We start from the raw sequence: 14,182 nt of genomic DNA on the forward strand, positions 1-14,182 counted from the left end.
AAAAAGTGAGACGAGACTCTGATTGCGGTTCGGTTTATTAACTTGAAAGATTCATTTAGGGTTTTGAGAGATCAGTGTTGTGGACGATGGCAGACGAAGTGACGCAAGAAGAATCGGCTGGTGAATCGTTGATGGACAAGATATCGGAAAAGATCGATGACCATGATTCGTCCTCTTCTTCTGATTCTGATCACGATGAGAAGTCATCGCCGTCGTCGATTAAGTCCAAAATCTCCCGTCTCTTCGGCAGGGAAAAGCCTGTGCACAAAGTTCTTGGTGGTGGAAAAGGTATGTCATTTTTGTTTCTATGATATTGTGAACTTCTATTCATATGCCATTTCTACTTCTTTTTAGAGGTGATTCTATACTTGAATGATCATATTTGATCATGTTTCTTTTTATTTGTCTTATATTTTATTATATTATTTTGTATGGTCTGTTTGGTTGCTGAGAAATATCGGAAAAGGAAGTAGAAAAATTCATGGATATTGTGCTTCCATAGACGGCTTTTCTATTACCTTGTATTTCTTGCAAACTAAACGTTTTTTTGTCCAAAATTTGGGGTTTAAATGATTTTGTTGTAGGTCTTATTGGGGCGCTTTAAGATCTGACTCTACTGTTGGATTGGGTTTTGTAGTATGATTGGTTGATGTGTCTTGGATGCTACAAATTAAAAACCGGGGAATCACTACACGGGAATATATGAGTTTGGGCTTCTTTGTAACCTTTTCACTGAAGTGAATGTAAAAATTCATAACTGAACCCGATAACTATAGTCTTGTGTGTTCCTTGTTCATAAGTAATCATTTTAACATATATAAGATTTTATTTGCTTGTGATTTTGTATACATATAATAGAAACCCTGCCGACGATATCTCCCTTTGTTAGTTTATTTTTTTAATATTAATTCCATTTTTTAAACTTATTCTAATTTACTAAAGATTGGTGGTTTTTGTGTTCTTTTTTTTTTGGGTTGGTTGGACTTTCCGTCTGTAATTGTTTTCTTTACTTTGCCTTTTCGTTTATTGAGTATTTGTTGCTGCTTTTTATTAATGAATTTAAGAGTTCATGTTAATTTGTCATTTAATTAATACGTTGATCTTGTTCTTTTTTCATTTCTCTTGGTGAATAGATATGCCAGTTTAGTATTTATATCACATTGGAGCTCTAATTGCCTATTTATCTATCCTTCTCTGCACTAATTTGCTTCAACTTAATATAACATGCAATAGCTGCGGATGTCTTTTTGTGGAGGAACAAGAAGATATCAGTAGGAGTTCTTGGTGGTGCAACTGCTATGTGGGTTCTGTTTGAGTTGATGGAATACCACCTACTTACTTTGGTCTGTCACTGCTTGATCCTAGCCCTTGCAGTACTGTTCTTGTGGTCTAATGCATCCACCTTCATCAACAAGTAAGCTATTTATTATCATCTTTCTTTTGTTTGCCCCCTCTTAGATACTTTTTGGTTCTCTTGTAAACCTCTTTTCCCTCGCGATAGGTCCGCACCTCGAATTCCGGAAGTTCATATCCCCGAGGATCCAGTTCTCCAGATTGCGTCTGCTCTTAGGATTGAGATTAACCGGTCTTTTGCTTTACTTCGGAATATTGCATCTGGAAGAGATTTGAAGAATTTCCTTTATGTATGTTTTTCCTCGATTACATTATACTTTTGTATTTTAAGTAGATGGCACTGCTTTATGGTTGTGAATTCAATTTGATCTATTTGACTTGGATTTTTTTTTTTAGGATGGGTGGGGGGATAAAAGCATGAATAGTACAAATGTACAATGTATAGTTGCTTGTCTGCGGGCTTTTTTGTAATGCATATCTGCAATTGATGTTGAGCTGTGTAAATGATGCATTGGGAGGTTTGATTGTCTCTTTATTCTTCATTAAAGCCTGGGACTATCTCTCCCAATGTGCACGTGACTGCCGATAGTCTATATTAGTATTTCTGAAAGGAAGATATGCTTTATAGATTTTTGAATTATTGCGGATGGTAATGGTGTATTTCGTGGTTTTCAGGTAATTGCTGGACTGTGGGTCTTATCTATTGTGGGGAGTTGGTGCAACTTCTTGACCTTGTTCTACATAGGTATAGAAATCAAGTACTTTTTGTTCTGTATTCTTGCAATGTTATTCTCTCTTCTTGATGTGTGGGATCTCATGATTTTGCAAACAGCTTTTGTGCTCCTGCACACAGTACCTGTCCTCTATGACAAGTATGAGGACCAGGTGGACTCATTTGCTGAGAAAGCTATGGCTGAGATCAAGAAGCAGTATGCAGTCTTTGATGCAAAGGTTCTAAGCAAGATTCCCAGGAGACCATTGAAGGACAAGAAGAAGGTTTAGATTGGCCTTTATGGTAGTTGTGTCTTGTTAAATTCCTGAAATTTTATTCAGTACTGGTTTGGAACCCGTTCTCTTCCTTTTTTACGAGTTGAGTTCACGCTGTGGATGAATGTGTTTTTGTTGATATGCATGATATGTGTTCACTATATTAGTTGGCTACCAAACAGTATAGTGTATATTCGGTTTTGAGTGCTCTCAACGTTTGTGGTTCTGAAACTAGTCGAGATGAACTCGTTTTGAGGAAATAGTTTTGTTTAACAGATGCTTCTATGATGGATTGTTTGGCACTTCTAAATCTTTTGAAGTTTTGAATGATTCCCTGCCGAGGTCAGAACTCAAAACATGATTAATAGATCATCTTTGCTCCTGTACGTCGTAGAATGACTTAATTCTTTTCTTACTGTTGCCATTAATGAACCTATTCCGCCTAAATTATAGGGATAATGTCAAGTCGGTATCTATTAGTGTACTTTTGGACATTTAGGTCTAACAAAAAATCTCAACATTTAGGTCTAACAAAAAACCATATGGACATAAAAATATTTAGGAAATGATCATTTACCTTTATATCCAAATCTCTTTCTTCTCTTTATTTTTTTTCTTTCTTCTTCGTCTCCTTTTTTTTTTATTATTTTTCTCTCTCTTCTCCGTCTTCTCTTTCTCTTTCTTCTTCTTTGTCTCTTTCTCTTTCTTCTTCTCCCCTCTCTCTCTATCTAGATCTATTTTTTCATAATTTAAAGCTTAAAAAACTTTAGATCTATTGTTTCTATTCTTTCTTATTTTTATTTAGGTGTAGATGTTGGGTACATGATTTTCATTCAGGATTTCCTTGAGTTTATAAGTGCTTTATTTGAAATAATTAATCTATCAAGTTCTGCAAAATCATTCAGACATGTTAATGTTACTGTTTTATAATAAACAAAACTCGTCATATTTCTTACTAGAACAAATGACCTTAAAAAAATACTCTGCAAAATCATTCGGACATGTTCACGTCGTTGTTTCATAATAAACAAAACATTTGTCATATTTCTTACTAGAGTAAATGACCTAAAAATACTCAATCTATTGTACATCGTTCTATACATTAACATGATAATGTAGATAAATATTAGTCTAATATTAATTTTTGAAACGGTAACATGATAATGTTACTGTTTGAAATAGTAAATGAAAGAAAAAGTCTCAAATCCAGACTATTTCGACAATGGTTCACTACATCACCATCGTCGTTAGACTCCCCTCACTGAGATGCACGATGCCCAGTCATATTTTGTCCAAAATGACCACTAGAAAGGGAGACCTGAAGCTGGTACGTTTTGCTCACGTAATGTTACTGTTTCAAATAGTAACATACGATCTTATATTTGTATGATCTCAGATCTGAACTCAGAATTACGATCTCAGATCTCATATTACATCTAAGATATAATAAGATAAAGACAAAAACTAATAAAAATAAGAAGAAAGATAATACAAAAATGAAGAAGATGATTGTAGAGGTGCGACGGTGGTGGACGAGCAACGATGGCGGTGGTGGTGGTGGTGGCGGTGGCGAAGATGGAGGCGGACAGTGGTGGTGGTGAAGATAGAGGCAAACGTGACAACGGTGGAGATAGAGAGTGTGTGTCTTAAATCTAGGTATTTTTTTATATGTATTCCTATTGAAGAAGAATGATAAATGTGGGAGTTTGTAATTATCAATTTTTAAAATAGGTACTTATGTGGAAAAAAAAGATATTTATATGACAAAGTATTTTTTTCTTTGACCTATGTGTCCAATTTTCATATAATAGGTACTAATATGTCATTTTCCGTAAATTATATCGCGGATATATCTTTTCAAGGTTTTGGTAGTTGAATACAATAGTCGCTATGGTTTTATGGTTTTACCATATACTTTGGTTTATTGGTTTCTAATATCTGATAATCATCCTGGATTTTATCCAGTTCTGGATTCTCGATTGTCCACTGGTTTCCTATTGCATTATCTTTAACAAATTTAAGACAATTCACTGGTTTCCTATTTCATTAACTTCCAACAAATTTAAGAAAATTTAAGAAGGGTTTTCTATTTGTTTCCACTTCCAGAATTAGGATATTTTTTCGTGGTCATATGATTTTATAGCTACGGCAATGTACAATCAGCTTGTATTCCTGTCATATAGGAAAAGATAATGTGGAGGAGGAATCAAATTATACATAGTAAGCATCAAAGTCAGATGTCATTTGGATCCTCCATCTATTTATTCAGGAACACCCAAAATACTTGGGTATAATTTATAATTCAAATGCTGTTAATCTTGTTCATTTCATGTGAGTCTAATTGGTTAAACACAATGTAATAACCACAATAATAACACTCTCAATCTTAAATTAAACATAACATTCCCAAATTTAATTTTCAATTAACAAACATTCTTATAGGAAAGTACAACATAACTCTATAAATTATAAAAGTTCAAATCCAACATAACCATTTAAGTTGGAACCATTTAAATCTCAATTAGGTTTAACTTTTACTCTATTAAAAAAAATTTTACTTATTTTTTTTCATATTCTTTTATTTTTTATCAAAAAGTTCTCAATTTTGAATTTTTTCAAACCGAACAATCGATATTTATACCGAAAATTGACCGGTTGAATCGATATTTGACCAAACCGGTATTTTATCGATATTTTATTAAATCATACCGGTGATCCTCTGATTTATGGTTCAACCAGCATTTTAAAACACTAAACATTTGACAACAGTCCAGATTATGTCACATAAAAACAGAGAGGAAGCAAGTTACATGTTGGCCAAGATGTTCACAATTACGTCCTTTAGAAGCTCTCGCAACTCTTTTAGAAAATGTGATGAAAACCACAACTTAAAGGTTTTGTTTTAACATCTGAAAAACCGTGCAACTCCCATCAACTAGCTGCTCTTTTTTTCAGAATGATTACTCCTCCATCTACCATACATCTATTGAATGAACCACAAGCACAAGCGGTTCATTTATAGATACTGAGAACCATTCTCATGGAAACTTTTTTCATCATCATCTTTTCTAGTTCCTTTTTTTAAACCTTTCTTGAGGCCTATTTCTTCATTAAGGAGAAAACTTTGCTATCAATGTAATCTGCCTGGATGGATGTCGTACGGATGATAGTACCATCATTAGTAATCTTATAGGAAGTAAGACAATTGCTGCTTTTTTCTTGAACCTCCTTCACCATACAAGTCATTCCACTGCTTCAGCTCACTCATTATAGACCCTTCAGCTGCAAAACTGGCGGCGATCTGCAAGACAGAACAATATATGCAAGATATCACTTACTTTAAGCAAACCAAATGTGAATTCAATCTCCAGATATTCTCAATGTGGTTCCTCAACATGGTACAAGACAAAAAAAAAATAAAGTGCAAACGGAAAACAGACACGAGGATGGATCATAACTTTGATTAAGCAATGGCAGGCAGAATTTACATCTGCTTACTATTTCATTCTGAAGTAGCAAAAGTTGAACATAGATTTTTTTACCACATAATCATGACTTCGAAGAATCAAATATCAAAAAGAATAAGCATGCTAGTTTACCTGATTCTTTGCCTGCTTGAAGTCTTCCATATTTAATGGCCTGAGAGTAATTACTCTTTCCTCTTTGCCTTCTTTTGTATCTGAAACATCTTCCGAATGTTGACCTTCTGCTACTTGTTGCTGCTTCTCCTACAAAGAAAAAAAATACAGCAATAGCCTCATGTCTTGAAGATACTCCCTCAAAGATTTGTTGCCACAAATAGTATGGTAAGGAGTGTTCTCGTTTCACAAGCAAGCAAGGAACTTACCAAATCCTTTGTTCTTTCTTGTTGTATTAGCTCCCTAACTGGCCAGTACGCAGCTGCTGTGCACAGATTCTGTTTGAAGTTTAATGTGCTTTGGTCAGTGACTCGTTGTTATGTGTTCAAACAAAATGTAATCATTGATGCAAACCTTAAGATCACTTCCACTAAATCCTTCTGTCATAGTCCCAAGCTCCTTGTAATCTAAGCCTTCATCTACTTTTTCTTTCGATAAGAGAGTTTTCATGATCATTTCCCTGTTCTCCACAGATGGAAGGCCCACCATAATTCTGCACATGTAAATGAAGCATTAGTAGAATCAATTCTGCAGTAAATCTAGATTCCCTACGTTTGAAACCTTTGAGGCCCATCTACAGTAAAAAACACTCAATAGGGAAAAAAAAAAAACCTTGTTCTTTGGTTTCACTAGATTAGCAACAACTAGGTAACATCATGCCACAAACATGATGAGATGAATTATCATGCCTCACATGACATGATGAGATGAATTATATCAATATCAGGAATTCTATTAAATTAAAGTTCTTTTCTACAAATTCTGGCACTTTAGTATCATTATGCAGATGACATGAATATGAATCTGTAATCATATCAGCAAAGAGTATCTAGGGTACTAAATCTTCATCACCATGTGAATGACATGAATATATATGTTTGCAACAAATCAATACACAGTATCTAGAGCAGAATCGAATATACTAAACACCCATAAGTACCTCCGTTCAAACCTCCTGATAATAGCTTCATCGAGGTCAAATGGCCGGTTCGTTGCAGCAAGAACTAGAATACGCTCACCCTGCTTAGTCGTGAGTCCATCCCATTGAGTCATGAACTCATTCTTTATTTTCCTCATTGCTTCATGCTCCCCAACTCTAGTCCGCTGCCCGAGCATGCTATCAACCTCATCTACAAAAATGATAGTTGGGGATACCTTAGCTGCCAGCGTGAACAAAGCTCTAACGTTCTTTTCATCTTCACCGAACCACTTAGAAGTGATTGTAGACATGGATACATTAATAAAGCTTGCTCCAGCTTCTTTGGCAATGGCCTTCGCCAGCATAGTCTTCCCAGTTCCAGGAGGCCCAAATAACAAAATTCCCCGGCAAGGTTTTAAAAGTCCTCCTTTAAAGAGGTCAGGTCTTCTTAGTGGAAGCATTACCAGTTCTTGAAGGGATTCTTTAGTCTCCTCCAAGGCACCAATATCAGCAAATGTTACGCCAATCTCACTAGCTGGTATAACCTCTGGCCTTATGCGCTTCTCGAACTCGTTGTCAGGAGGAACCTCCTGTCAGACAGTATTCCAGAGTGACATTTCAATGACAATATGGGATCTAAAATTTCTTCATAGAAATAAGCAAACCTTAATCCATGAGAATTGAGAAGAGGTAACAACATAAACTGCAAAAGATCATGCTATACTACAATCACAACATACAACGATCTTACGATCGATTTTTCCATTCCCATCCAGAATATTCAGTGTGGAAAAGAGAAAAGAAGACTACTTATGTGATTTTCACGTAATTGTACACAAAATTATGGACCAAGCCCCTCTCCACGTGCGTGCAGACCTTCATCAGGTCAACTTAAAATCAGACAGTAATCCAGAGAAGAGGTAACAATATAAACTGCAAAAAATCATGCTATACTACAATCACAACATACAACTATCTTACGATTGATTTTTCCATTCCTATCCAGAATATCCAGTGTGGAAAAGAGAGAAGAAAAGAATACTCATGTGATTTTCACGTAATTATACACAAAATTATCGGCAAGTGAATTTAAATTTCAGACGATATTATACAAGGAAAAGAAAATGAAAAAACTCACTGGAGCTTTTGATGCCGGTAGGGAATTGTCGCCATCAGTTTTTACTATAGATGTTGGTGCCTCTGCTTCACTCTTGTTTTCAGGATGCAATCCTTTTGTTTCTGGCTTGACTTCCTATATAGAAAGTTTAAAATAAATATAGAAGCTAAATATTCTGTCAGCTTATTTTTCTCAAAGTTAAGCACAGACTGAAGCAACAAATGAAACCTCAAATGTTTTATCTTTTGCTTCTAACTTCAATGTATCTTTGCCACTGGGCTTGCCTTCCTGGAATACTCTCAATCCATGGGACAAACTGTCTTACAGCTAAAACAGTAAGTTGTATGATGGCAAAAGGGGAACAAACCATACCTAAATTGTACAGTCTTACGGTCTTACCTATTGGATGAAATAACAAGTTTTCCATTTCTGTAATCAGGGTCCTTGCTATTCATTAGATGATAAGAAATTGCAGACACAATGATCTCTTCTATGTAATTACTAAGAACCATTGTGTCGGCCATGCAAATGGAATCCAAATCATCACAATCAAGGTCATTCGATGAAAGTACTTCCATAATATGGTTTCTGTTATCCTGGACTTTGATCATCTTCATGTCCTCTTCTAGTTGAGACTTCCAGCTGATGAGATGGGTTTCATCTTCAGGAGGCTTAATATCAATCTTATATGGGAACACAGCAGTAAGCCTCTCATCCAATTGATTGCTGTCATTATCCTGATCTACAATTTGTGAACCAAGTATGAGCACTGATCTCGACAGTTTCTTCAGCATTTTCTGAAACAAGTTATATATCCTTTGTGACCTAAACAAGAGCTTCTCAACATCCCTCAGATATAGCACAATGGGACAGGTTTTTGATATGTACACCAGAACCTGTAAATGGATTCAATATTGAGCTATCTATCAGTCGATACAGATCTTATTAAGATAAACTAAAATTAATATTGGGAAACAGAAAGGACCATAGAAAATAATGCTATAAAACCATATCAACTTCGTAAAATTTCAAGTGCACTTTAATGGCATTACCTTGTAAAGGGACTGTATAAGAAGTTTTTCATCAAAGGACCAGCTGCTTGTGCGCTTGAGAGGAGCTAAATAATAATGAAGTGAAGAGTTAGTAGTGTGGAAAATAACGAATTTCCCTTCATGATTAATAATCATCAAGCTAATAGAGGACTTGCAACCTTGATGATATCCTCCAAGTTGTTAACTAATTCCCGAGGTCAAAAATTTCGATTGATTTAACAGGTAAAAGAACATATCTAGACCTAATGACCCAAACATACATTTATACTTGTAAGTTGCATACAACCAATTGTTGTACTAGAACTGTTGCTCATTGAAAAAAAGAGAAGAAATTATATTGTTTGAGACAGAGGTCCCAAATATAACCTGGATTTGCTGGTTGCATAGCGAGATTGCTGATGCTAGCTGAGGCAGATGCATTCCTACGTAGCTTGGGAGGACTATAACCTTTGACAGCCCTGAAGCCGCAAAGAAGCCTTAGAATTAAAAACAATATAAACCAAAGCGAACAAGTAGACAAATAAATTTCTTATGCAGTCCATAAGTAGAATCCACCTAGCATAACTTGATACAATATCCACATCACTACTTTGCCTCCATAACTTGCCTGCAACATAACTTTTGGTTAGAGATATAACAGAAAATGACTTACGATCAGCACCAAAAAAAAAACCAGAAGTATACTAAAGAACTTAAACCTAACTCAATAGGTTGCAGATCAACCTTACATGAGAACCCAGATGAAAGGGAACACCAAACTATTGACTGTTACTATTGAAAACTTCAGAGAAATACCAACCAAAACTTCCTAATAGGTTCTAGCAATTGTTGTTCAATGTCCATTTATAGGAAATCGCTGCAGGCAGTGTGAAGACAAAAGAACTGCAATTGAATACTGGAAACAAGCCTATCAGTAATAATTCCTATACCCGCATTAAGTACAGAAATATCGGTAGCTCTTCATGCAAATGACTATAACATTGTATCAAACAAACTCATCAATCGATAATATGAGACCATTAGCATTGTTCCATAACTGCTAGGAGGTAAATGCCAATCATAATTTGAACATAGCAAGTCACTGAACCACCAAATTGTATCAGTAAAGTGCTGCACAAATTTATTCTAGCAATAATCATCCAACCTAGAAGCCTATATCCTCGTGTTCAGAATGCATAAACAATTACCAGTTACCTACAGCATGTTACCTGATCTACAGGGGCCACAAACAGAAATAAACTACATCAGAATCAACAATTACAAGGATGGCCTTTGTATTCAAGAAAATATTCTATGAAGCCTCAAATAGCATATAATTTGTGTTATGACCAAAATAAAATCAGAATTCTACCTTTGGATTCTTGCTTCTGTGGAAGGATTGAAAATGAGCCTAATAAACCAGACAATCGCTCTAGTGTTGACTCTGAGGTGGACCTTTTAAAAGACTGCAAAAAATTATCATTATCAGCATCACGTTCATCAACCCATTATCCCAAACAATTTCGGATAATCTATTTTAACAAGATATTTAAAATACAAGCAGAAAATTGAATTTTCAATTCTAGTCATATTTTTCAAACTCATCAAGCTAACAAAGGCATTCAGTGACTAGACATGATCTTAAGGTAGCAATGACGTAAGTAACTATGCCAAAATTTAGAATAAACTTCTTTACAATGAATAAAGAAAAGCTTACAGATTCTTTGTTGGCACTACCATACTTGGTCTGAATCTGTAAAGATGCGCCCATTTCAAATATAAGTGCATAAAATATAATCCTGAAAAAGAGGATAAGGGGGGAGACAACAATACATCCTCACCTTTAGAGAAAAGTCTGTTACATCTAATAGTAGCAACTTGGCCTCAAAGAAATGGGCCAATGCTTTGGCGAGCATTTGCTGGTAAGTTTCTTGAAAATTAAAATGAAAAAAGAAACTGAGATTTGCTTCAAATGTAAATACAACGTCAATTCATTCATGAAAGATTAGACCAGCATATCTAAGATTAACGAACCTGCTGGTCCTGAGAGCAATATAGCCTGACTTGCAGGGGCAAGGTTCCTTGTGAATTTTGAAATATCAGCATGCTTCAGATGTACATATGCCGCACTTGTTAGCAGTACACAAGTTTGCTCACTGTAGTCATAATTCAAAAAGCAAAGGGCATCAGAACAAATTGAAAGTAAGTACCAGTGTTGTCAAAAGCGCTCGCTCTGTGCGCTTTAAGCGAGAAGCGATGTGATGTGCACGACTTGCATACAAACATAAGGGCAAACGATAAAAAATTCATCAGTTGTAAAGATTTACATATCTTTTTTTATTATGCTGGAAATAATACACACGAATATTAAACGTTTTCGCATTAAATATTTATAGGTAGCTTTAAACTCATTTCTCTGAAGCAAAAAAATAAATATATAGACTAATTGGAGCCAAGCGAAATATAAAGTGGTTGACACTTATAGGAAGCAAGCAAAAAAATATGCATAACGTAGACTACTTCAATTTTTCAACCTAGCTCGCATAGCAAGATATGTCATCTGATTTGCTATATTGTTATCTTGGAAAAATCCTTTTGCCATTTAAAAGCCATATATCTGATTAGTCACATGGTCTGAAGTCTGAACCTTAGCATAACTTGATGTAGTTTTAAATCTCGTCACTTGAAGTGCAAAGCAGACTCTTTCTACTCTTGTTATTAAATTAAGAGCTTATAACATACAAACATAGCATGTACGCCTAAACTTGTTTATCCACAGCTCTTCATCTCATGGCAATACAATAATAAACAAATCATACTAAATATTCTAACTGACAATTCATAGAGATGAAGTAAGAAATGCAAGGATTTTCAAATCATGCTATTTTGGGAAAGAGAGAAATCTTTAAATAGAGAATCTTGTATAGAATAGATTTATATGTTAGGAGGTAAGAAAACCAAGATATTCAAAGGAAAGACACACAAGAGCAGCTCGCCACGTGATGGGAAGAAAGTTGGCTTAAAGAATACAAAGGCGTGATGTAAGCAACCGTGTCCCGTAGCCAGAGTAGATGAGAATTATCAGAACCCTACCCACAAACAGACAAACTAGGAAAATAGAAGATCTTGCTTTCTCGAGAACTCGTACTTCACATAGACGTGTTAAATATCTATAAACTATAATATCCACACTCACTCAATTCCTCAAGAAATATTATTGCAAAGCATATAGTTTTCTTACAAGAATTTTTTTAAAAACTCTGATATACAAACAAACAAACAAAGAATTGCTGATATACAAACCAGTGGTTCGCCTTATGATTGCTACTTCATCATCTCCATGTGAAGATTTGTTGAAATCCAGTTTTTTAGGGCGAATTTTCTAAACCATGGAAGAAAAAAGGGATGAAGAAACAGAGTGACCAACAACCGTGGAGTGTTTTCTTTAGGCGCCAAAACATGGACAACAATATCTACAGAAAATTATAACAAGAAATTTCCGAAGAAAAAATAAAATAGATTGAATCATATGCAGGCTCTAGTTCATCGAAAGTTTGATTAAGACGAATGAATAGAAAAGTAGGTGACCTGAGATAGTAAGGGAACTGGTCGAACGTAACCTTGCTTTCTCTTCCATCAACAATCATCCTAAGCATTTCTTTCTCCATTTTCTCTGCAGTGAGGCCGCTTGAAGACGCACCGTAATTTCCCGTCCATTTCCCCACCGTCTGTCCCGACGCCAATCCAATCCCCACCCCCACCCCTACGCCTACACTCAACGCCGATATCAGCATATTTTTCTGCTCCATCTTCACCGATTGATTTTTCTCAAACAAGAAACTCAATTGCAGAATCAGAGAAAGAGGAATTAGATAAACTTCTCTCTAATATCAGATATTTCCAAAAAAAAACAGTACTCTCTGTTCTTCCTTCAAGTTCGAAACAGAAATTCATCTTAAAAGAGATTTGAAGTTAAGATCGTAAGAGTACGGAATCAAATGCTTTATGTGGTCATTGTTTCGGACAGAGAATCGAAAACCTCCGAACTATGCGACTTTCCTCTCTATCGGTGTGTTCCTTGCTTGCTTATTCTTTTTATAGCGAGCGAAAGAAGCGGATCTACTCTTACACTGGAAATTATATAGGTTTTATTTTGAAGTAAGGGAAGGCGGCGGCGAGAAGCGGTGGGCAACGGCGGAGGAGTGGTGGTTATCAGTCCCGCTATTTCATTCTTCTCACTCGTTTTTTGAGTTTTTTAAAGACGCACGAGAAATGCTTAGTGTTGTCAGTATGAGGACGGTTTATCTTTCGGTTGGCAGTTTTTATTGTGAAGGTTCTGATTTTGATGATATGGTGGCGCCGTATGTTACAGAAAGATGGGTCTTGCAATTGATTAAAGATAACACTGTCCACGTGACTTTGCTGCTGCTCCCCATCACAGGATTGAATGAGACGCATCTAAGCCGTTAATAACATGATGTCATTTGGATTTGGATGGTTGGGATGTTTATTTAACAAGCTGTTATTTGCATCATCGGCCCAAACAAAAATTTTGAAAATGATTATTTACTTTCTAGAAAATGACATCTTTCTATTTATATCAAATATGACCTCCAATCATATAATGACACGTGTCAATATACAGACCTACCATCAGATACTCTCAACGAATTATTAGAGGGTCAATGGTGAATCCAAGATTCAAACTCATTGGGGGCACAATTAAACAGTGGGGGTCTAGAGGTAGCGCCCCAAATTATTTTTTTTGAGGTTATTTATATGATAGTATAATCATTAGTAATATATAATAAAAAAAAATATGTCTTTATTTATATGGCACCAATATAAGCATTAGTAACAGAAAAAACATTGATACTTATTTGTTTGCATAATTGCACTAACAATTTAGAAAGATCATCAAATCCCTTCAATTAACTAAATTTGTCATCTGTGTGTACATATGCAATGTACGTCTCTAATTGATGCTCAAGGGTCATGCATTCAATGAGAAGGAAGTTATTAGGATAAAATTGAACCAAATTTATCAAATTTGATGGATCAAAATCACCAAAAAATCATTTGGATTCAAACAAGCAACATAAAAGGAGGGATGTTGTATAAATCATTGTGGGCCGGA

At 35.4% G+C, this 14,182-nt stretch overlaps 2 protein-coding genes across 3 annotated transcripts; one reads left to right on the forward strand and one right to left on the reverse strand.

The window, feature by feature from the left end:
- On the forward strand, positions 1-2,642 carry LOC119986512 (reticulon-like protein B2). Its single transcript, XM_038831098.1, has 5 exons — positions 1-288; positions 1,234-1,414; positions 1,502-1,643; positions 2,029-2,098; positions 2,186-2,642. The coding sequence occupies exons 1-5, from the start codon at positions 87-89 to the stop codon at positions 2,353-2,355; spliced, it is 765 nt and encodes a 254-aa protein (XP_038687026.1). The 5' UTR covers positions 1-86; the 3' UTR covers positions 2,356-2,642.
- Positions 2,643-5,339: 2,697 nt separating this feature from the next.
- On the reverse strand, positions 5,340-13,338 carry LOC119986684 (katanin p60 ATPase-containing subunit A1). Of its 2 annotated transcripts, XM_038831345.1 has the most exons (16): positions 12,634-13,338; positions 11,080-11,201; positions 10,887-10,975; positions 10,763-10,798; positions 10,418-10,511; positions 9,622-9,673; positions 9,433-9,524; positions 9,067-9,131; positions 8,414-8,910; positions 8,243-8,330; positions 8,036-8,149; positions 6,919-7,487; positions 6,333-6,471; positions 6,188-6,256; positions 5,940-6,068; positions 5,340-5,641 (listed from the first exon to the last, which is right to left on the reverse strand). In XM_038831345.1, exons 1-16 carry the CDS (start codon positions 12,852-12,854, stop codon positions 5,528-5,530), a joined length of 2,490 nt encoding a protein of 829 aa, XP_038687273.1. In that variant the 5' UTR covers positions 12,855-13,338; the 3' UTR covers positions 5,340-5,527. The 2 variants fall into 2 exon arrangements, with proteins under 2 accessions (XP_038687273.1, XP_038687274.1); XM_038831346.1 differs by lacking the exons at positions 10,887-10,975; positions 12,634-13,338 and having other exon boundaries at positions 10,763-10,844; positions 11,080-11,183.
- Between the last annotated feature and the right edge of the window lie 844 nt (positions 13,339-14,182).

Source organism: Tripterygium wilfordii, chromosome 20 (assembly GCF_013401445.1).
Source record: "Tripterygium wilfordii isolate XIE 37 chromosome 20, ASM1340144v1, whole genome shotgun sequence".
Lineage (NCBI taxonomy): Eukaryota > Viridiplantae > Streptophyta > Magnoliopsida > Celastrales > Celastraceae > Tripterygium > Tripterygium wilfordii.